This window comes from Panthera leo, chromosome B2 (assembly GCF_018350215.1).
Source record: "Panthera leo isolate Ple1 chromosome B2, P.leo_Ple1_pat1.1, whole genome shotgun sequence".
Lineage (NCBI taxonomy): Eukaryota > Metazoa > Chordata > Mammalia > Carnivora > Felidae > Panthera > Panthera leo.
The window spans coordinates 4,297,438-4,321,935 of record NC_056683.1 but is presented as its reverse complement, the minus strand read 5'-3'; the positions used below and the strand labels follow the sequence as shown (position 1 = coordinate 4,321,935).

At 44.8% G+C, this 24,498-nt stretch overlaps 1 protein-coding gene across 11 annotated transcripts in view; it reads left to right on the top strand.

The window, feature by feature from the left end:
• Nucleotides 1-24,498, top strand: part of CARMIL1 (capping protein regulator and myosin 1 linker 1) — a 309,417-nt gene that overhangs the window by 136,896 nt on the left and 148,023 nt on the right. For all 11 annotated transcript variants that reach the window (XM_042937729.1, XM_042937736.1, XM_042937731.1 and 8 more), the window contains 5 exons: nucleotides 1,887-1,984; nucleotides 2,337-2,407; nucleotides 2,656-2,729; nucleotides 17,688-17,763; nucleotides 23,402-23,490. In XM_042937729.1, coding sequence (XP_042793663.1) covers nucleotides 1,887-1,984; nucleotides 2,337-2,407; nucleotides 2,656-2,729; nucleotides 17,688-17,763; nucleotides 23,402-23,490 — 408 coding nt within the window. The remainder of the gene's footprint in view (nucleotides 1-1,886; nucleotides 1,985-2,336; nucleotides 2,408-2,655; nucleotides 2,730-17,687; nucleotides 17,764-23,401; nucleotides 23,491-24,498) is intronic.

Below are 24,498 nucleotides of genomic sequence, written 5' to 3'. Positions count from 1 at the left end.
CTGTGACCACGGCCGTTCGGCCCTCTCTCCCTCGGAAGGACCAGCGCTCGAACTTTTTCAGGGCCTCTGGGCCGTAGATCCCTTGGATCTTCCCCTCCCTCTCCTGAGCGCCCAGCCCACAGTGTCCGTCACCCCAGCAGTACCCTCAAGTCCATCTGGCCACCTGCTTGGAAAGCCAGCAGCCCCACAGCGTGCCCGCTGCCCCTTCCTGCACACGTCTGTGGCGGGCGGGAGCCCGAGGAAGTCTCACGGCTGGTCCACCTGCTGCCTGCAGAAGCTCATGACCTTCACTCTCGCTGGGCTTTTCTATTTAATTTCTCAAGTTCTTTATCTGGGTCCAAAGTTTGCCCCCACCCCCGCCCTGCAGATTTTGTGGACGGCGCCCTTCTCACCAGCCGGTGCACCCTGTTCAGGCTTTTCGTGGCTCCTCAGTGCCCTACGAATAAAATCCAAACCCCGTAATCGGACCTCGAAGGCTGTCCGCGACCTGGTTCCTGCCAGCTCCCCAGACTCTTCCGTTACCCCCTCCCCATCACGCGGTGTTTGCTGGCCCGCTTTGAACCGTGTGCCATTTCTGGTGGTGAGCACGAGCCTTCTCACGGCCGTGAACTTGCTGTCCCTTCGTCTGGAGTGGTCTCCCCAGCTCCTGGTTCCCCATCTCCTCCCCCCACCCCCGCCCCGATGAAGTCTTTATTCCTCTTCAGGTTTTAGCACAGACGTGGTAGGGACTGGAGAGCACCGTCCACATTCCCCACGCTCCGCTGCCCTCCCCCCACCAGAGGAGAAGTTAAGTGCCCTTTTTCTGCACCCCCCGCCCCACTATACCCTCTACTTCTCCTTTTATACCTCCTGTTTGTCTGCTTCTCACGATAGGCTGTCCATTTGGAGGGCAGGGATGGTGTCGGTTTTGTTCGTGGTTGGTATCTAGTACCTGACAGCTGGTCTTGCCATGCTGTAGACATTTAATAAAAATTCGGGGGTGAGTTAATGGATTCATAAATTACCCATTAAATGATTACTACGTGAGGGGCGCCTGGGTGGCTCAGTCGGTTAAGCACTCGACTTCGGCTCAGGTCATGATCTCGCGGTTTGTGGGTTCAGGCCCCATGTCGGGCTCTGTGCTGACAGCTCAGAGCCCGAAGCCTGCCTCGGATTCTGTGTCTCCTTTGCTCTGCCCCTACCCTGCTCGTGTTCTGTCTCTGTCTCTCAAAAGTGAATAAATGTTAAAAAAAAAAATTGAAACGATTAGTATGTGATGACTCTGAGAGCATCGGCTAATGTTTATTGAGACTTCACCAGGCAGCGCGGATTGTTTTGATAACTTCACAGGTATTAATTTCTTTCTTTCTCACGATTACCCCACGGGGTAGGTCCTCTTACTTCGCCAGATCTGTGAATAGTGAAATTTGGAAGTGGTCGGCCGGGCTCTGAACCACAGTAAAAGGAACACTTCTTCCGACATGATATACTCTTTCTTGGCGGACGTTTGTAAGGGGTACTATGGAAGCACAGAGGAAGAGATGTGTGTTTTAAGTTTCTGAAAGCTCGTGATTCAAATTTAGCATACACATGAGCTAATAATTCATCAAGTAGAACACGCTGCCTTCTAATTATTCTAGTGCAATCTACTGTCACGAAACAACGAAATAACATAGAGACTGTCCACATCCCTGGATAATTCCTTGGGCCTATAAAAGGGGGCTAAAGAAAGGCGATTAAGTTTCTGAGGTTTCCAGCTTCTTGATGCTCAGAAAGTGGAATTTACGTTTACCGAAATCAAAGTGGCAGCCATCTTTGGTCTAAAAAAAGGCGTACCACAAAACAGATTTCTACGTGCGGTGCCAACCACTCGATTTTTGAAATTTATTGTTATTTTGGTCTTGCAGGAGAATCATGAAAAAAGTCTCCATGGAGCCCTCTGAGCGACTGGCCAGTCTCCAGGCTCTGTGGGACAGCCAGACCGTGGCCGAGCAGGGGCCCTGCGGTGAGCATGCATTTTAAAACCAAATTATAAATGGCCGCATGGATGTCCCCGTGCCAGGAAGTTACGTCTATTCCTAGTATGCTTCTGTAAAGGTACAATTAGTTTTAAGGTGTAATTACCACTGCACAGACTTTAGACTGGTGGATAAAAGTCCTGTATTTAAGCCGTATTGCGTCCTGCTGTGTACTTACTATAGAACAAGGGGGAGAATCTTTGCCGTTTTCCCAAACAGAAAGAAATAATCAGCATTGTCAACATCGGCCATATTTAAACTTTTAAACTTTAACTTAAAAATCATTTAGCCAAAAACCTGTCACATTTCTGTTGTGTGTTTCTGTTGTGTGTGTTTCAGGTGGATTTTCTCAGATGTACGCCTGTGTGTGTGACTGGCTTGGATTTTCATACAGAGAAGAAGTACAGTGGGTAAGTGTGTTTGTGTGCAGGCTTGTGTGTGCCCCCCCCCCCCCCCTCGCCTGGAGAATATTCCAGTATTTGACTGGCTGGTTTCTTTTTTTCTTCCTTTCCCCCCACCATTCATGTTTTCGGCTTAAAATCTTCCTTCCTCAGATTATGTGAAAATCTGTCTGTATCATTGTCTAATTCTCTCTCTGCATCCCTCTTTCCTGATCATCTGTGTGGACTATTTACATGATTTAATTATATTTAAACAGGATGTGGATACAATTTATCTGACACAGGACACCAGGGAATTGAATTTGCAAGACTTCAGCCATCTTGACCACAGGTAAGCCACTGCTTTCTTTCCTTCCGTTTGCAACTGATTTTTGCTTCTGGAACCATACTTCTCAGCTGGTGCTTATAGACACAGGCGATCTCCAGGAAATCCCGTTATAAGGGGAATCTGGAGAATCTAAGACTCTCTGAATTTTGCCTTTCAAGTAATAGTCTCAGATGTGTTCATTTGGGATGGAGGTGCCTGTGTGTACTTGAAATCCAGAGTTCATAGTTAGGAACTATGGAAATAATATAATTCTGAGGTTCTTATACCGGCTTACGAAAGTCTATTTAATCATCTGCCCTGTGTATATAATACTATGTAATATAGTATTATTTTGCCTAATTGCCTTAGAACATTTTTTCTAGGAGGCAATTTTATGCTGTAATCCTAAGAAATGACTTTTGGTTTACAATTTCTTTATGAGTTGGGGATTCGCTGCTAGGGTATAGATGCGCACACGGTGGTGGGAACGGGTTTGCCGTTATCTGCCTTGCGATAACGATAATACGGCTGTGAATCCCGTTACACGTTTTTTGAGAAACCTGCAGGTTTTAAGATCTTGACGTTCATATGTTTAGGGCCGTGGCTAGCGGGGTCAGGCCCCAGGGAAGAAGCTTCGTTCAGGGTTAGGCAGTGTTGGGCGGTGCCCCTGCGTCTTTGCTGGGTATCCCAGCCTCCTCCCTGGAAACGCTGCTTATTTTAAGCAGCAGACGCTAGTCCCACCGCCGTGAACCTCAGCCCAGTCAGTCCGTCCTCTCTGGCATCGAGAGAGAGAATCCTGGCATCCGGCCCTACCTTTCGCGCTACGTGCACAGCTGGAATACGGCGTCGTGGCCTGAAAAATGCCATTTCAAATTATTTTCCCACCTACCTGGCGGGAAAATCCAGAGCTGTACAGGGTTCCCGAAGAGTCCTAGCCAACGGAACGGAGCAGAGAACACGGACGGGAGCCCTCTCTGCGGCGCTGGGGCCTGCAGAGGGTGGCGAGGCCTGGTCTGTGCTCGTGGCCGAAGCCAAGTGCCTGAAGCCCCTGGTTCTCAAGCGTGGATTTGCTTCCTGCTTGTGGAGCAGGGTGGTTTTCTCCCGCCTGGAGCCGTTCCCCCTCTTCCTGCACACGAGGGGACGTCGTACTCCCGCTCCGGCTTCCCTGGGTGTCTGTCCTGCGTAGCTTGTGAAAAAGTGAACTGAGAAACAAGGAAGAATCTTAGTCTGCAGGTTTTTCTCCAATAAACGCAGGAAATTGTACGTAGAGTAAGAGGACTGGGTCGCCCTGCAGCATTAGGGCTCAATGTGTGCGGCCCCCGGAACCCTTTACAGGTCTTGGCAGTGATTGAGCTTTTGGGTTACGTGGGTTATATCTTTTGGGACTCACCGTAGTAGAAGCCAAAACTAAAATTAAACACTTACTAATGCCTTTAAACATGTTAATAAACCCATTACATGCTAACGTAGGTACCGTTGTCGTGAACAATAACCATTTTCCGAGACAAACCTAAGTCCGCGGAAGAGTGGCTTCCCTTCACCTGTGTGCCGATCCCTGTAACTTCTGACTTCACAGAAGGCAGCTGGGTTCCCGTGTCCGCTCCTGTTCACGCTCTCGTGATGCGTGGCATTGACCGAAGTACATTTAGAACATCCAGGCTTAAGCAGATGCGTCCTTAGAAAAGGGAGCGTTGTTAATAGCCTCGTCACATGACTGTGGATACTCCTCTTTCATACTCCACCATGACTAGTAAAGCGATGGTTTTCCAAAGTTCAGTTGCTGTGTGGAGTCGGAAACCGTATCAACGAACTTTTTTTTATTTTACTTTAAATCCCACTGGGGCCCTTGGGTGACTCAGTCGGTTGAGCACCTGGCTCTTGATTTCGGCTCAGGTCATGATCTCACGGTTTGTGAGGTTGAGCCCCACGTCGAGACTCTTGTCTCCCCCTCTCTCCCTGCCCCTCCCCTGCTTGAGTGTGTGTGCTCTCTCTCTCTCTCTCTCTCTCTCTCTCTCTCTCTCTCTCTCTCAAAAATAATAAACTTAAAAAGCAAATCCATTTGGTCCATCTTGTACTTTGAACTAATCTTACCCCCAGATGGTTTTGTAGCAAGCATTCTGCATCGTTCATTTAGAAAATACTGGTTCACTGGGTTATGCATAGTGTGCAGATATTTTGCTGTTGTACAATAGGGAGAAAAGAGGACATGTGTTAACACCGCTGATCCTCTCAAAAAAGTCTTTTTAAGCGTGGCAAAACTGTCAGTCTCCTAGTGGCCGATAAAAGTTTCCCCAGATTCGAGTGGTTTTCTTTTTTTTTTTTAAAGTTATAACTTTACTGTTGGAAAAAAGTTCCTCGAAGTGACGGGCTAACAACTTTTTACGCTGTAGAGAAAACATCTGCTAAATCCCAAGTCTGAATTGACTGTACTTTGTTATTTTTTTCATGGTGTTCCATGAGAGAGCGAGTTCTGCTTAGAACTCTATCACAAAGATACTTCGCATTGAGAAGATGAGCCCTTTGTATAAAGAGGAAGCATTTTGTGCCTGTTTCTGTTTTGTCGCACAGGCAGGTACTCGAGGGCTGAGATTTAATAAAAGAAGTATTTTCTACTTCATCAAGGGCATTCCTTTTTCTTTCTTTCTTTCTTTCTTTCTTTCTTTCTTTCTTTCTTTCTTTTCTTTCTGTCTTTCCTTTTTTTTTTTTTTTTTTTTTTGACAAAGAAAGACAGCATGAGGGAGGGAGGGGCGGAGAGAGGGAGGGAGAGAGAATCCCAAGCAGGCTCCACACTGTTCGTGCAGAGCCCAGCGTGGGACTTGAACTCCCCAACCTTGAGATCATGACCTGAGCTGAAAGCAAGAATCGGAGGCTTAACTGACTGAGCCACCCAGGCGCCCCAGCTTTTTCTTTTTTTAAGTTTATTCATTTATTTTTAGAGAGCTAGAGAGCATGTGCAGGGGAGGGGCAGAAAGGGAGAGAGACAGAATCCAGGCAGGCTCCGTGCCATCAGTGCAGAGCCTGACACGGGGCTCGAACTCACGAACCCGTGAGATGGTGACCCGAGCCCACATCAAGAGTCGGACGGCTGACTGCGCCACCCGGGCGCCCCAAGGGCGTTCTTAAATGACATGGGCATTTGTTGGAAGAAACCGCATGTGTGGCGGTAACGAACACAGTGACCGGCGTCCAGGCCTGGATGGCCATGTTGATTTCCTGCTAAGGCGCCGGTGGTTTTCCCTGCTGTCATTTTTATACCATCCGTGCAGACGTCTACACAGCGTAAAGGACAATTTGTTTCAGTGTTATTATGAAAGTAGTTTTGAACTTGTGAGGCCCTTGAGGGAGTCCCGGGGTTCCCCAGGGGTCCATGGACCATACTTGGAGTGAAGACACCGTGTATGGCGGCTTGAGGTGTTGTTCTGGCTTCCTCTGTCACACCTTCAACAGTCTTTACACCATTAACAGGCTATGTGTAATGTCAGTGCTGTTTTCCAGCATATCCACTGTGCTCAATTTGGTGATTAATCAATTTGGTGATTAATCTGGCCACAGAGGGAAACCATATCTAGGGAAGCTGCTAAATACAGTTCCTTGACATACATAGAAATATGTGGAATGCTGTCCACCGTTGAGGAACCTTGTCGAAACTTAGAATTTCCCTACAAACAGAGTTTTTTATGATTCCTTAGCTGGAGAATTTTCATTTTGTCAGTAAACACTGCATTCATGATCATTTACTTTTCCTACTTGGTAAAGGGCTAGAAGCACTTTTGTCATTACTGAGATCAGAAGGCGGAAAACTTTTCCTGTCAAGGGCCAGATAGTAAATATTAAATATTTTAGGCTTTATGGGGCAGGCAGCCACCGTGGCAGCTCAAACGCAACTCTAGACAACGTGCAATTGAACGTTCTCACTCTAGACAACGTGCGATTGGAGTGTTCCAATAAAACTTTATTTACAAACATACGCTCTGCGGGCTGTATCTCCCCAAAGGAAAATGCAAGATGAGCTACAAAAAAAATTTAGAGCTTCTATTTATGCTTATTGCTGACTCATTCTAAAATTTCAATCTTTGTTTTATAATATACAACATATTACTATTGCTGTATTTTGCATGTAGTAACTACTAAAAAATTAGTTCTCAATTTTTTTTCTTTTTTTTCAATTTTTTTTTTTTGTTTTTTTTATTGCAGTGGGCTTAATAACAGCAGGGGTCATTGCTATAGACGTCCCCTTTCCTACTAATGCCTAAATACTTGGACTTTTTCCAGAACTCTTTTGCCCTAATCTTCAGTATATCCCCTCGTTGTTGAGGATTTAATTTTCCCCCCATGATTCTTACTATTACGATTAGTGCCAGCTTCCATATAAAGAGGCTACTTACGGTCAGTGCTTTTAGATAGCCTGTATTAATAATATTTTGCCAATCAAATTACAACGGAGTACACTGGATGGACATTTCTGTATGTTAGAATCTTGAGCACGCTTGTCCGTGAAGGGACAGTCTGTACTTAAGCAGCACAGTAGTTTGGAAGGATCCAGAGTGGCCCAGTTTGAGGGGAATAGGGGTCATTGTCTGAATTTGAGAGGTTTTACAAAAATGTTACTTTCTCGTTTGGGTATGAATTGTGGAGAAAAGAAGGGAGGAATGAGACGCATTGGAGGATCAAGAGGAGAGGTCGACGGGCCCCTGTTGAGCTGGAGTTTGTTAGCAAACGGGGCAGTAATTCTCATACGCATTGGTGAATTTTCCCATGGTGGCAGTTGGCTCCCAGAAGCTCTGTTGGAACATAATTCCCAATTGGCCACCATTCAAAGCTTTATTTTTTCATTCCATTCTTCCTTGTCTGTAGTCCCCATACTTAGACACTTCCTTTCTTAAGAGCCTCTAGGGTCTCTAAACTCATTAGTGGTCCTGGGATGGAAGTTCTGTGAGGGCCGGGTTGTGTCTGTCTTGTTCAGGCTGTACGACGTGATGCTGTAGCGTCAAACCAGTGCCACAGAATAAAGGATGTTCAAGGACAACTGAGCTGCTCTAGGGAAACAGACCAGAATCCTGGGAGGGTGAGGGGATTCTTTTTTAAAGGCTTCCTGGACTACTCAAATACTCTCCCCCATAGGCAGGTTGGCGGTCGTTAGACTATTCACGTTCTTAACCCGATTTTGCTCTTTGTTACCTACTCCAATCCATGGCTGAATCCTCTCCGGATTTCTATCAATTCTGTGTGTTTCTTTCAGTTCACTCACCCCAGGCCGGCATCTTTTGCATCTAGGGGTTTGTAACGACCGTTTTTTTCAGCTTATCCAAATCGGGAGGTTTGGGTCATGCGTGGGGCATTGGTGTTAATGTTGCAGGTCTGAGAACAGGGAGGCTACACGTGGTTTGGGCGGCTTTTCTCACGTGGAGCACAGGCACGGAGGAAACAGTCTGCACGCGTGTGCTCCCCATCGATAATTCTCATCAAAGAGAATATAGATTGAGAGTTTGCAGGTCTAGGGACTGGGCAGTGCCCCCGTCATCGTTCTCATCAGACACACCCTCCTAGTGTCCTCTCCCCTCTCATTTGCCCGGGATCTGCTCTCCTGCAGAGACATACCCATTGTTAGGACACCGTGACCCTTATAGCACACGGCCTCAGGAACTGAGAAATGGGGAAACGTGGACGTCGTCCTGAGGCCGCTTATGAAGCCTCCAGTGTGCTCTTTTGTCTTCCCTGGGGACTGCCTCCACGCGTGTGCGTCTTCAGCCACCTCCCTTCAGTCTTGAGGGTCTGTCCCGGAGCTTCAAGGTAGATCGAGAGCAACTTGAATGCTGTCACGGAAAACTGACTAGCTAAAAGGCTGTATCAGAACTGAATGAGGGGTAAGCATTCGCGGATGGGGATGACCGTGTGCATGCTAGAGCCATCCAGTTCCTCCCTGGAGAAGAGCAGTTAGGAAGCATTGTACTTGGGAAAATGCCCACCCACTTGTTCTCTATAGCTTCCAAAATTTTATTTAAGTATATTCTTGAAGCATGCGCTGCTTTAGGTACCGATGGGCCAAAAAGAGGCATAGCTGGAAAAGGCTTTGCTGCACATTTCTCACGGGACCTCTCCAAGGTCTGTGAGCCGACATGTTAAAAAGTGTAATTACGCTGTAATTTGCAGGGGTGGGAATGATGGGGTGGAGGGGGAGTGGTGCCGAGGCGAAGAGAATATACCGCTTTGGATACATCGATTTTTTTTTTTCTTGCTCCCGGTAGATTTGCAAGACGAGCTAATCTCGTCAATCCTCTAAAGGCTCAATGACATGCATCATTGAGTTTAAACCTGGCTCATGAGAGCCCAGCTGGCAGCTCATTCCCTTCAGACTCGTGTGTTTGTGTTTTCATATTTCTTACTCATCAGAGTGACAATCTTGAGCCTGATGCTTCCAGAAGAGTTTTGCGTGTGGGTTAATGTTTGTCAAGGTTGTCCCGAGGGCATTGGTGTAATTCTTTCCTAATCTAGGCTGTCTCTCTTTATTCTCGCTCTCATTTCAAAAGGAAGAAATGCTGTTTGGAGTGTGAAATCAGGTATGAAGAGCAGCGCTGGCTTCTGTTTTCCTTTTCAAAATGTCTGTGAACAATTCCGTACGCGTGGTTTCCGGTCTGGGTCAGACGGGCTCTGTGACTAAGGCAAGTGACTTAGACCCTGAATCACTTGCCAACTTGTTTGTTTTTGCATTTTAACTTTTTGAAATAGCCCCCTCTCCCACTATTAGCAGTTTATTTTTAACACCCAAAACAACAAGAGTGCTCTCGTTATTTGAGGAATTGCTTCAGGAAACATGTGATTGTTGGCTTTCCAAATAAGTGGCTGGTTGAATGTGATGGGAAGGGTTTGGAGTCTTCGATCTAAAATCCTACGGGTGTACCTCCCTGGGTTCACCGTAGAGTAGTTTGAAGATTCTTGACGACTTTAAAAAGACTCCTTTTAAAATGAACAACCATATAAAGTGGCCAGTTTTCTTAATTGAAAGGAAAAGAGACACACAAAATCCCTACATTACAGAAAATTTTGCATTTCCAGAGGCTAGTTCATGATCTTTTCTTTTTTCTTTTTTCTCTTTTCTCTTTTATTTTCTTTTCATTCCTTTTCTTTAAATTTTAGTTAGTTAACATGCAGTGCAATATTGGTTTCAAGGGTAGACTTCAGTGATCATCACTTACAGTAAATACCCAGTGCTCATCCCAACAAGTGCCCTCCTTAATACCCATCACCATCTAGCCCATCCCCTATCCGCCTCCTTTTATATTTGAGTGGTTCCGTATTGGGGGCATATATATTTACAATTGTTAGATATTCTTGATCGACAGACTTCTTAATTATGATATAATGCCCTTCTTCATCTCTTGTTACAGTCTTTGTTTTAATGTTTATTTGACAGAGAGTCCGCGCGAGCGAGCGTGGGGGGGAGGGGCAGAGAGAGAGGGGGACAGAGGATCCGAAGTGGGCTCTGTGCTTACGGCAGCGCGCCCAGTGTCGACCTTGAACTCATGAACTGTGAGATCATGACCTGAGCTGAAGGTGGACACTTAACTGACTGAGCCACCCAGGTGCCCCGATAGCGTTTGTTTCAAAGTCTAGTTTGTCTGATACAATTTGGCTACTCTGGCTTTCTTTTGGTGTCCATTAGCATGATAGACAGTTCTCTATCCTCTCACTTTCAATTTGCAGGTGTCTTTAGATCTAAAATGAATCTCTTGTAGATGGATCTTGTGTTTATCCATTTTGATACCCTGTGTCTTTTGATTGGAGCATTTAGTCCATTTATATTCAGAGTGATTATTGTAAAAGATATGAATTCAGTGCCATTGTTTTGCCTTAGAGTTGGTGTTTCTGGTGATACTCTCTGGTCCTTTCTAGTCTTTGTTGCTTTTGGTCTTTTTTTTTTTTTTTTCTTTTTCTTTGCACTCAAAGAGTCTCCCTTAAAATTTCATGTAGGGCTGGTTTAGTGGTCACAAACACCTTCAGTTTTTTTCTTTGCCTGGGAAACTATCTCTCCTTCTGTTTTGAATGACAATCTTGCTGGATAGAGTATTCTTGGCTGCATGTTTTTCCGATTCAGCACATTGAATATATCCTGCCATCCCTTTCTGGCCTGCCAAGTGTCTGTGGACAGATCTGCTGTGAACCTGATCTGTCTTCCCTTGTAGGTTAGGGACTTCTTTTCCCCCTTGCCACTTTCAGAATTCTTCCCTTTTCTGTGTGTTTCGTGAATTTGACTATGATATGTCTTGGCGATGGCTGGCTTTTGGTGAATTTAATGGGAGTTCTCTGTGCTTCTTGGATTTTGATGTCTGTGTCCTCCCTAGATAAGGGGAGTTTTCAGCTATAATTTGCTCACATAAACCTTCTGCCCCCTTCTCTCTCTCTTCATCTTCTGGAACCCCTATGATACAAATGTTATTATGTTTTAATCAATCACTGAGTTCCCTAAGTTTGCCTTTGTGATCTGTTACCTTTGTTTCCTTCTTCTTTTCAGCTTCATTATTTTCCATAATTTCATCTTCTAGATATCATTGATTCACTCTTCTGCCTCATCCACCCTTGTTTTTATGGCCTTCATTTGGGTTTGAAACTTGGTTATAGCATTTTTAATTTTGGCCTGACTAGATTTTAGTTCTTTTATCTCTGCAGAAAGGGATTCTCTGGTGTCTTCTATGCTTTTTTTCAAGCCCAGCTAGTATCCTTATAATCCTTGTTTTAAAATCTAGTTCAGGCATCTTACTCATATCTGCATTCATTAAATCCCTGGCCTTCATTTATTTCCTCTTCTTTCTTTTGAGGTAAATTCCACCCTCTTGTCATTTTGGAGGAAGAAAAAACAACAACAGCTATAATAATAGAATGAAATCAAAAAATTAACAATTAAAGAAATTAGGTAAGGAAGCTAGATCTGAGGTGTGTTTTGGTGTCCTTGTTCAGAGAAGCTGCCACGTTCTGTCCCTGAGATTATGCAGATTGTTCTGTTAATCTTCGGATTGATTTCCTACGTGTTCAAAATGGTTTGATGCTGATCTAGCTGTGTTTTAGGGACAAGCCCAGGGTACCCTTACTATTCCACCATCTTAACTCATCCCAGTTCATGATCTTTTCTGTGATGCTGCCCTTATTTTGTCAGTTTTATCATGGCATGTTTTTTCTTTTCTGGAAATAAGTGAAAAACTCGGTATGTTTGTGTTTTGCTTTTTTTTTTTTAATTCTTTATTTTTGAAAGAGAAACAGAGTGTGAGCAGGGGAGGGGTGGAGAGACAGGGAGACACAGAATCCCAAGCAGCTCCAGGCTCTGAGCTGTCAGCACAGAGCCCGACAGGGGCTCGAACCCATAAACAGTGAAATCATGACCCGAGCCGAAGTCGGACACTCAACCGACTGAGCCACCTAGGCGCCCCTAGGTACATTTGAGTTTTAAGGGAAGGTTTGGATCATTCAGAGCTGCCAACTGAGATGAGAACTAATGATCTCAATTTGTATTACAAACCCCAGCCCACGGCTGGATTAACAACCACCACAGCAATGAAAAACTCTACGTGTAATACATTTATAGCAGGGAAAAGGTTAGGGAATGTTAATTGTCTCCTCTGTCTTCAGCAGAGTGTAGGAAAAGATTCTGCTATGTGACTCTAAAGGGTATTAACATTGGATCTTCCTTCTCAGGGTTTGCAGTCTTAAGATGTCTTTATTCCCATTTTCAGGAAGCAGTAGAAATGTCCTGTGGAAATGACAAGAGAATATTATGTTCCCGTGTTACCAAGACTCAGGGGAGCATTACCTAAACTGCTGTAACTCTTCAAGGGTGACTTTACTTTTCAGATCAGAGTCAAGTGGTAATTAAGAGTGTCTTAGGAGATCAAGGCAAAACACATTGGGAGGCAGAATCCGTGCCATGGACTGATAGTAAAAAGCTGTCACCATGAGAAAATCAGTTGAGATGACAAGCATTGGTGTTTGGAAACCTTTCTACATCATGTAGTGTAACCCCCGGGGTGCCTTAGTGAAAACACGAGGAAGGGATTGGTTCTGATTGGCACAGACCCCACCGGGGAAGGTCCAGGGAGCTCTCGGCAGTGAGGTGTTACCGGCACAGGGGTTGGGAGGCCCACGTGAATCAGGAGTTATCCTGTTTGCTTATCTGATCGCTTATTACTGTGTTCTGAGAAAGCCATCCAGGAAAATGAACTCTCGGGAATGAAATTATTTACATCTTGTCTTGTGTATTTTTCTGTGGAGGTGAGATGTACCAGTTTTGATCATTATTGGTGATAGATTGTCATATGTAGACCGAGTCTCCTGGAGCCTTGGCCTCTGTTGTGGCTGTCCCTACAGCTTAGATGTTCTGAGAGTGACAGATTCTAGGAATCCCGAGTGTTACTCAGTTCAGACCTTGACTTTTCTCTGTGTTTGCTGAAGTGGTTCCTGGATGCTTGCTTCTCAGACTTGAAGCTCCCCATTCTCTGCACGGTCCTGGCAGGTTGAGAGAAGCTTTGGACCTGAGAAATTGAGGTTTTACATAGTGTTGTATGTAGCTATAGTTTATTTACTTTTGCTTCCGTTTTGTATTCTGATGTGTGACCATTCTACAAGTTATCCATTCTACGGTTAATTGGATATTTGGGTTAGCTTAATGACTAGGTTGAGTAATGCTGTTAAGGCCATTCTTACAGTTGTTTACTTAGAGAAAAGTTTGCCGTTCCGTGTACCAGAATGCAAATAATGGTAAAGTCAACCACTGTGTCCACCATTGAGGTCAAGAAACAGTCTATTGCCTCTTCGAAGAAGACTTTAATAGGTCAATTTTCAATCACGGTTCCCCCTGCACTCCTACCTTACCTGATGGAACAGTTATTCTAACAGTCCTTGTGTTTCTTTGTAGTTGCATTACAAAAGTGTGCATGTTTCATTTGGGGTTGTATTAAGTCTTTATTTTTTTTTTTAATTTTTTAATTTTTTTTTTTTTTTACATTTACTTATTTTTGAGAAACAGTGAGACAAAGCATGAGCGGGGAGGGGCAGAGAGAGAGGGAGACACAGAGTCTGAAGCAGGCTCCAGGCTCTGAGCTGTCAGCACAGAGCCTGATGCGGGGCTCCAACCCACGAACGTGAGATCATGACCTGAGCCGAAGTCAGACGCTCAACCGACTGAGCCACCCAGGCGCCCCTGGGGTTGTATTAAGTCTTTAATCAATTTCGGAAAAAAGTATTATTTTGCCTTGGCTCTTGTTCTAGCTAGCCTCTGTACCTGCTTTCTGCCTCAGGCTTCTCTCCTCTCTCCAGTACGTCTTGCCTACATAATGAAAATTGTTACCTTCCTCTGATACATCCTGCCTACATTGCTGAAATTGTTAACTTCCTAAAACATTTCTCTGCTTAAAAGCTTTGTAATGGTCACCCTGTCAACAGTCACGTTCCCTTCGCTTTCAAGCCTTATTTCTAGATACTAAGTGTTCTGGTTATCTGTTGCTATATAGGAACCATTCCAAACTTAATGGACTACAGCAAGAGCCGTCCCTTATTAATTGTCTGTCACAGCTCTGGGCTTGATTAGGCTCCGCCAGGTGGTTTTTGCTTGGGCTCTTTCCAGCTGTTACAGTCAGATATGGGCTGGGTCTGGAACCGTCTTGAAGGCTTCCTTATTCACGGGTCTGGTAGTTGATGCTGGCTGTCTGCTGGGACACTTCCACGTGGCCTGGCCTTTCTCAGAGCAGGGCGGCTGGATTCCATGGGTGAGCCTATCAGGAGAAGGAAGTAAGCAGACGCCATATTATTGCCTTTTCTTACCTCGCCTTGGAAGTCCCCCAGCATCGGTGGAAGATACCCATGTTGTCTCCAGTGTCTGACCATTATGGATACAGCCGTTATAAACAGTAACATATAAGTTTTTGTGGAAGTACACGTTTTTACTTCTCTTGGTTGAGTATCTAGGATTGAGGTTGCTGGCTCTTACGGTCAGCGTGTATTGAATATCATAGACACTGTCAGACTGTTTTCCACACCGAGTATGCCAGTCGGATTCCCATCAGCAACGTATGAGGTTCCAGTCGCTTGGCATTTTTTCGTTTTCAATTTTAGCAATTCACTAAGTTTGGAGTGGCATCTTGTTTTGGCTTTAAATTGCATTTCTTTAATGGTTAATAATTTCAGACATCTTTTTATGTACGTCTTTGCCATTGATATATCTTCTTTGGTGAAGTATCTGTTTAGATCTTTTGCTTATTTTTAACTCTTTAAAATTATTATTATTTTTGAGAGTCAGAGACAGAGCATGAGTGGGGGAGGGGCAGAGAGAGGGAGACACAGAATCTGAAACAGGCTCCAGGCTCCGAGCCATCAGCACAGAGCCCGACGCGGGGCTCGAACCCACAAAACCGCGAGATCATGACCTGAGCGGAAGTCGGACGCTTAACCGACTGAGCCCCCCAGGCTCGCCTCTTTTGCTTATTTTTAAAAACTCGGTTGTTTCTTATCATTAACTTCTTTATACATTCTGATATCGAGTTCTTCGTTAGAAACGTGATGTGCAAATATTTGCCAAGGAAAAACTGATTTTTCCACTTTACCAGGTGAAGTCCAATTTATCAATTTTTCCTTTTGTGGATCATGCTTTTGGTGTCGGATCTAAAATCTCTGACTAAGCCGTACCTTGCTCTGTCGACCATTTCCTCTGCCTGGATTCTTCTCCCTTTGCTTGTGGACTTCAGTCTGCCTTTTCAGGATTTTTGCCTGTCGTTTTAGAGCTGTTGCTGTCCTGCCCCCTGTGACAATGTAAAACCTGCTTCTATAAATGATGTGCTCTTCGGTTCCTGAAAACGACTTCGTTATGACAAAAGCCAGCTGTCCTTCAAATCAAGTGACAGACTAGCGCACACAATAAAGAGGTTCTGAAGTGTCATCCCTGCTTGACGTTAAATCCACACAAGGAAATAAGATGAGGAGGAGCCGCCGTGGCTCCTGAATGGAGAAGTACAGGGAGAACCCCTGAACCAAGTGTGTGATAAGCCGGCATTTGCCCTCAGAGAAGCGACTGTCCCCAGATCGCAGGGGGAGCAAATGGCGTTGACTCTGGCACGCGGTCCGTGGGGAGCAGGGACGGGAGTGAAGACCTGTGGGAAGGGTTGCTGTTCATGGTTTTAAATCTGAAACTTAAGCAAAAATTGATAAAGAGGCTCTTCCGTTGGACAGATGGCACATGGAACCACGTGACTGAGAGTTTTGTTTTGTTTTGTTTTGCATTGTTTCTCTCGCCTACCTGCAGGGACTTGTTTCTCCTTTATTATTTATTTTTTTTAATTAGAGAGAGAGAGAGAGAGAGCGAGCAAGCAAGCAAGCTCAGGAGGGGCAGAGAGAGAGGGGGAGACCCAGAATCCATAGCAGGCTCCAGGCTCCTAACTGTCAGCACAGAGCCCGACGTGAGGCTCAAACCCATGAACTGTGCGATCACGACCTCAGTGGAAGTCAGATGTTCAACTGACTGAGCCCTACCCAGGCGCCCCTCCTTTTTAAAGCATGTCTGACGAAGCCAGACGTGTGGTTAAATGAGATAGTCTGAGTAGTGTGCCTGCCACAGGGCCCGGTACACAGAGGCTATGAAATAATGTGGATTTTGCCACTCTCTCCACCTCTGCCTTTCTTTTCCGTTTCAGCAACAGTTTGAGTGTTTGCCATGTGTCACGCCAGGAGGATGAAACTGATTATGGTCTGGCTGAAACTGGAAGGGAGAGAGTTGGTTTTCAAAGAACTTACAGCCTGGGGGTGGTGGGCAACAAATGTTGAATACAGAGGCAGAATAAAATTACTCCGAGGCAGAATAAAATTAATGCTAAATAGAGATTCGGACAGGGTGCTGGCTGGGGTGGCCCAGGGGAACCCAGACAGGAGGTGTGTGATATATGCGTCGAAGGGTGCAGGGATTTTCCTAGGTGAACACAGCACTGAAAGATGCTGCGGACCGTGAAATTGTATGGTGTGTTTGATGAGTAGCGAATTGTCTGCTTCTTGGCTTGTGCATGAGTTAGGGGCATGTTGTAGGAGACATCAAGCTGGAAAAACACGATGCAGGTGGCTCTCTGAAGCACATAGTTCCTTCAGTGGCTGAAGAGTTTGTGGGAAGCATGAGACAAAAATGCACCTGGGCTGTCTCATGTGTGTCATCAGCATCAGGAACGACGGGAAAGTTCCAAATGGTTGTAGGATGCTTGCTAAGCATCGGGGATCCATTCAGGGTCACTTATTATCTACAAGGCTAGACAGTGTCCTTGCTTGAATTATAAACTCACCGGGAGAGTTCAGTTGACTCTTAACAGTGGTGGGAGAGTGGGGGCTGGGGCACCGATTCTCCCACGCAGTAGAAAATCCCAAGCTTTCGACTCCCCCAGAGCTTAAGCACTAATAGTTTAGTGTTGACCGACAGCCTTACCAATAACCTAAGTATTTAACACATATTTTCATGTATTATATGTTCTTACCATAAAGTAAGCTAGAGGAAGGAAAATGTTATTAAGGAAGTCATAAAGAAGAGAAGATACCTTTAGAATACTGTATTTTTTTAATTAAATAAATCCATGCAGTTCGAAGCCATATTGGTCAGAGGTGAACTGTATATGACATTCTTGATGGTTAAAGGTAGAGACTTGCTAACAGAGAACTAGACGTACAGTTTCTCTTAGAGCAAGGAAGGTCTCCGAGCACACGCTACTACAGGTCTCTTTTCCTGCGGATACAGCCATCAAAGTCCCTCGAAGTGATTTGACGCCAGCCTTTAGGAATTCTGCTTACAGACGTGAAGATCTGTCCTGGAGACTTTAACCGTTGTCTAGCAGTGGAAGTCGTTGCAGCTGGAGGCTGTGCTTGTGAATGATAGAAACGAACAAGTAAACTTGGATGTCACAGGTTGAAAATCAAGTGCCAATATGGCTGTCCTAAAAGTGCTTTCACGTGTCTTGTTATTTCTGCCTCCAGGGACCTGATACCCATCATTGCTGCTCTGGAGTACAACCAGTGGTTCACGAAGTTGTCTTCCAAGGATCTGAAACTGGTAAGAAAGTGGAGCTCTTGCAAAGGTCGCTTAGCTGCGCTGAGTTTCAAGAGCCCGATCGTTTTCAGAAACACGTTTGTTTTCCTACTGATCTGGAGAGCTGTGCACATGCTTCTTTCTTGAGCAGATATTTTTCCCGTGAATGCTCTGCATGCCGCTGCCCCCAGTTTGTCGTGTGAGATGCTCCGGAGAAGTACCTCCTCACGTTTTCAGCTGCTTCAGGCAATTTTAGATAATGAACAGAAAGACACAATTTAGCGTAGCCTTCAGCACACACACTCATTCTGTCGGCAAAAACAAAGTTACGTCTGCACAGCTGCCGACGGCAGATTTTACGTTTCTATCCTGCCTTCCGTCTCCACGAAGCCTCCCTTCCTAAGAATTTGGGGAAATGTTACCAGGTTGAGTTGGTCTGGTTGAGTTATGGTCGTTAACATTAATTTTCTGGATGAGCTCTGGGGCAGATTTATATGTAAGGGAAACGAAATCAAAGGGCATTGTTGGTTTTCGGAAGGTATGTGGGAGCCATATTTTTGGTCTCTTTTACCAGTGGAAAAAGACGCCCTGTTGGGGATTGTCTGCACGTTCAAAGCAGCCGTATGGACAGAGGCTTATCCACCGGTTAGCTTTCTGCTACTTCATTTTAGGACAGGAAGTCATGTACAGGTTGTTTTATCGGTGACTCTTACCTTCAAGCCTCTGGCCTTCAGGGAGCGTGGAAACTGGGGGCTTAAGATTTTCATAGTGAAGAGGTAGGATTTTGATTGAGACGTGGATCTGTAGAAAGTGGAGGGTTGAGATTTGCTGGTGGACAGGCTGCTTGTTCTCTGAATTTCCTGGGGAGTGAGGGGCTGAAAGGCATTATTAGCACGAGCTTGGGCTGAACTCACTTGGGGTCCATGGAGAGCCGGCGTGGTATAGAAAGAGTGTGGGCTGAGAAACAAACCTGGGTCTCAGATTCTGACTCATGACAAGGCCATGTGACCTTAGCTAAGTCACTGGACGTTCCAGGGCCTCAGCTTCCTGCGTACCTATTATTGAGAGTTATTTGGACCTTGTGTCTCATTCGTCTCTATCCAGAGCTTATCAGAGTATATGGCTCCTAATAGCTATTCCATAAAAATTGATTTAATGAACAGATGTCAAATTAGGTTGGACCACGAATGAATGAGCGTAGCCATACATGTGTAGCTAATTTGCAGATTATTCAGAGGAGTAAATAACGTGGACAGAAATGTGAACACAGTACCTGACCTGTTGCAGGCATTTTTAAACTGTTAACTGTTGTTACTGCTGTCACAGACTAGCGAAGAGGCTGAGAAATGAACGAGTGTGGGGCTGTGAATTCTGGAAACTGTATCAGCTAAATAGGGGGAGATTCTGAGGTCAGTGGTGATGGAGCTAGCGATGGTGGGGGCGGGGGGCAGCTGAACTCCCAGGGAAACAGACCAGAGGCCATGATGGAGGGCAGATCTGGGGGACAGAAGCCTCTCCTTGCTTGCTGCTTGCTGGGGTGGGGACCATTTGTAGGACCGAGCCAGCGGCGGTGACAGACCGGTGAGGGGAGCCGATCGGGAAATGAGAAGCGGATTAGTTCAGGGATTGTGGGATCAGTGAGAGCAATGCTTCTCTACCAAGTCAGTTCACCTGGCTCATGAAAACATTCCTGTAAGTTGGTGAACGGGGCACAGGAGAGCTCTGAGGAGGTGATGCAGACCCACTTTGGGAAATCGTCCCAGCCCGCTGTTACAGGGATGTGTCCCGGCCAGTGGTGCTGCCCTTCTGTCACGATTTCTCCCCGGTGTGCTGGGGTGAAAGGAAGGATGGCGAAGGGAGGCGAGGGCTGCCCTTTACGGCTTTTCCGTTAATGAAGATTGAAGCGCAAAAACACACATGTGTATATTTTTAACATTCGGTATTTTAAAACGAAAAGTGGTCTTGGGGATATCAGCCTTCCATCTTCAAAAGGAATGGCAATTCTTCATGATTTTTCACCCGAAGTTAAAAAGAACGGACACTTGCCCCTATGATGGGTCTTGCGATATGCAGTCTCAGAACATTTTCTAATATGTGGCTTATTGGAGGAGACGACAGTATTCCACTTTCTTTGGACTTTTTTTTTTTTTTAAGTTTATTTATTTATTTTGTGAGAAAGAGAGAAAGCGTGAGTGGAGAAGGGGCAGAGAGAGAGGAGAGAGCTAGAATACCAAGCAGGCTCCACACCGCCAGCACAGAGCCCGATGTGGGGCTCGACCTCACGAACCGTAAGATCGTGACCTGAGCCGAAGCTGGACGCTTACCCCACTGAACCACCCAAGCGCCTCTGGACTTTTTATTTTATTTCTTTTTAATTTTTTTATTTTTTTTATTTTTGAGAGAGAGACAGAGCATGAGTGGAGGAGGGGCAGAGAGAGAGGGAGACACAGAATCCAAAGCAGGCTCCAGGCTCTGAGCTGTCAGCACAGAGCCCGACGTGGGGCTCGAACTCATGAACTACGAGATCATGACCTGAGCCGGACGCTCAACCGACTGAGACATCCAGGCGCCCCAACCCCTGGGCTTTTTAAAACGGGAAATGCTTGGGAAAAAAGAGTGACTTTCTCTCAAGTTGTATACATTCTCCGGGTTGTTAAGATTGCTCCTGGGTCACTAAAAGCCCCTTATGCCAGGACACCACAAGAGAAACACGTCACATTCGCTTTCTGCTCATCTTATGACTCTAGTAGTAATCCCTCTCCCTAAGTGAAACAGGAGGATGGAGGGATTTTTTTTTTTTTAATACGCCAAATTTGCGATTAGGACCAAGTTTCTGTCTCATTCTCCACTGATTAAAACCGCAGTAGATTGGCGGTCTTGCTCAAGGCCTGATTTTGTAATTTAGGCAAGTCGGCGAGCATCATGGGGTCTTTTAAAATCTTTTAAAGATGGCGTGGTTGGGCCAGTTGTACGTAGTTCCTTTTAGATATAAAAATTCCATATGCCTTTTATGTCTCATTAGTTCCATTGTTCCCGACAGCAATTCCCCTAGTTTTTATTATATACCTTTTTTTTTTTTTTTGAAAGAGAGAGAGGGAGAGAAAGAGAGAATCTTCAGCAGGCTCTGTGCTCAGCATGGAGCCCCACGTGGGGCTCGATCCCACCACTGTGAGATCATGACCTAGGCTGAAATCAAGAGTCAGACGCTTAACTGACTGAGCCACCCAGGCGCCCCTTACTGTATACTTTCGAGTTTTAACTAAACGCAAGCTCTTGGAGAGGCATTGTCTTAATTTGTTAAGAATTTTGTCTCCCTAAACCGGTGAACATAGGGTTGAACAGACAGTTGACGTCTGGGGAGCACTGCAGCATGGTCACATGTTACTTGCCATCTAGGTTTGGGTGTATGTGCGTATCGCTTTAAAAACTTCATCCCATATAGTCTTAGTATAGAAAACAATTCTTTTCACGTTCTTGGCACTTAGTAAAAAGTAACAAAATTAACATAGACGTAAATGACTTGTTATGCCTCTCCCCTACTGGCATTCTAAAGAAAAGTTGGGCATACTTTTTGTACATTTTCTGTAATAAATTTTTATTACAGTAATTATACCCAATGGGTAAATGAAAGCTCTGCTTTGGGAAATTGCTTTTCTGGATGCTTCGTGAGGTCGCCCTGGAAAGGTAATGGTACCATAGATTGTTTTTGGAAATTAGGATAATTCCTGCAAAAACATTGTCGAAGCAATCACTTTTTATCATGCCAACACAAAGTAAGATCTGTTCACCTGGTTGTATATTGTAAGATACAGAATTACACTGATCGGGGGGGCCACCGTTTTGAAAATCACCACCGTCAGCATAATGTACATTGCAGGCATTCGGTCAATGGGAATTAATTTTCCTCTTCCTTTGTCAATCTGTGGGACACATCAGTAACTCGGGGACCATGTGAAAGTAACATTGTAGACACAATGGATTCAAACACCACATAAGAATTATAAATGCCTCAGATGCTGTGGGACTTGCGTGTTTCCAAGTGGGGTTTTCTAAAGGGTGCTCACTAGTGAGTTTTGTTATATTTCAGACTGTTCTAGTGATGCTTAATCCATTTGGATATATATGATCTGATAAATCAAAGAATTGTAAATTTGTGTGATATTTGAGGTAAAGAAACTGCTTTGATTATAGTATGCCACAGCACATAGAACTGCCTCCTTCCCTCCCTCCTTCCTTCCCCCCTCCCACTCCTTTCCTCAGTCCCTCCCTCCCTCTCTCTTTCTCTCTCTCCCCCTCCCTCCCTTCCTTTTTCTCTTTTTCTTTTTCTTCCTTCCTTCCTTCCTTCCTTCCTTCCTTCCTTCCTTCCTTCCTTTCATCATAAGGGATTTAAATAGACCCTAACTTGTAAGGAGATTTTAAAATGACTTTTTAATGTATAAATAATTTTAAAGTCAGGAGCTGCCTTAAACGTAAACAAATATAAAAACATTAGCATGTGAAAATTTAAAAGAAAAAAAATGTGGTACAATTCTGCAGCCAGGACACAACTTTTCATTTTTTCATGACACCTTCAAGCCCTGTGCTGCTTACATTAGCCGTTTCAGTGGTTGTGATCTTTATTAGACATTTCATAATAATTCCGCATTTCATTTAATATTATATCCGAGCGCTTAAAATATTTTGACAGAAATACATAACACAACTACATAATTTTAAAAAATCTAATGTTTATTTACACGAGGGAGTATTTACTAAACTCTCATTGGGTTGTGTCCCCCTTTATTTTAGAGAATGCTAGTGGGAACATCGTAATAGTAAACGTTTATCAAGTGCTCATTCAGCCACCCTTTTAAAGGACATGATGCCTTTAAACCTTAACTTTCTTATCTGTAAAAAGGGAATAACGAGACTTAACAGTTTTATAATGACACACACATAAAGGGTTAGCTCAGGGCCTGGCACAAGACAAGAGCTCAGTGAAGGGAACATCATATTGTTACCATCATGGCCACCACATAGTCTTTTGTTATCCTTTCTGGAGATCACTTTCTTTGGGAATTACTTTTGGTTGTCCCAAAATTGGGATGCGCCTCTGAGTGGCCCCAGCACAACTAAAATGACCTTTTATTTTATTTAAAAAAATTTTTAAATGTTCATTTATTTATTTTTTTTGCGAGAGAGAGAGAGAGAGCGAGCAGGCATGGGGGGGGGGGGAGCAGAGAGAGAGGGAGACACAGAATCCGAAGCAGACTCCAGGCTCCCAGCGAGCTGTCAGCACAGAGCCCGACGTGAGGCTCGAACTCACAAACCGGAGATCGTGACCGGAGACGAAGTCGGGACGCTCAACCGACTGAGCCACCCAGGGGCCCCTCAAATGGCCTTTTAATTAGTCTATCGTAATTGTCTGTGTTCTTGTCTGATTGCCCTGCCGGATGGTACACTCTGAAAGGCGGCAACTTTTTGTCCTTTATATCATTGAATCCCCCGGACCTCGAACGTGACGGTGCGTGGGAATAGACGGTCAGTCAGGTTTTGTTGCGTGATCGGGCGCACGAATAAATGGCTCATTTAATTAGAACTTGGCAGCTGTGTGGGTGTGTCACAGCAAAGTGAGGTTGCCCTTGGACTTTGTGACGTGGTCAAAGAATGCTTTCTGTTTCAGTCCACTGATGTCTGTGAACAGATACTGAGGGTGGTGAGTAGGTCCAATCGGCTGGAAGAATTGGTGTTGGAAAACGCTGGACTTAGAACGTGAGTATCTTCCAGAATATGTGAGTACATTGCTTAAGATCTTTCTGCTGTTTCCTTAAAATTAATACTTGGATTTTAAAAAAAGGTTGGGCCGCTCACATATACAGTGTAGTGCTTTCCCTTCTAAAAACAAACAAACAAACAAACAAACACATCCCTGTGTTCCCCATCATCACGAAGGTCAAGGGTTTTATAACCTCTTTTATTGTTGTGTCGCTGGAGGGAGCCCGGTGTGGTGGCTGAGAGGAGGGGCCCTGAGCCAGGTGCCTCGTGGCCTTGGGCGAATTGCCTCACTTCTCTGCCTCAGTTTCTTCGTCTTTAAGACGGAGAAAACAATAGCGTCTACCTTACAGAATTACGGTTGTGACGATAAATGAATTAATACATGTAAAGTCCTTAGAAAAGTATCTTTCCTGTTACGGATGCTACGTGTCAGCTTTTATGAGTATCACTCGTGGTATAATTTTATGTAACACATTTAATATAATTTTATGGCTTTGCTTTGATGTGTTTTAGCCATTTCTCTCTCTTTCCAAATTCGTACTTGCCTTGTTCAGTAGTAGGTGGGGGTTCACTAGTCAGTACGCCTGCTTATGTGAAGTTCGAATCAGCTAGAACAAAGACTACACTGCTCCTCAGTGAGGAGGGCTGAAGGTTTCATATTCACGGCACTTAGTGTGTTACTTTGAGTACGACGTACCTAAAATAGTGATTTTGATTTTTGTTACAACATAGTGTTAGCAACTGTAGCCTTTCAACTCAATAATCAGGGCAATCAGTTTTGCATTGTGAGCATTACATGAAATGAGAATTAAGGTCTAGTGAACAGCCTGTTGCAACTTTTGTGGAATGTAGGTCCAATTCAGGATTTTTTTTTTAAGTTATGAAGGGACTCTGAGTAGTCCTATTCATAGCATCCTGGAATGTGTCTTTAAAGGGGGCAGTTACCTCTTTTCTTTTTGCTCTTGAAGGAGGTTGTGGCTAATCAGAATGAACCAGATTTTGGCC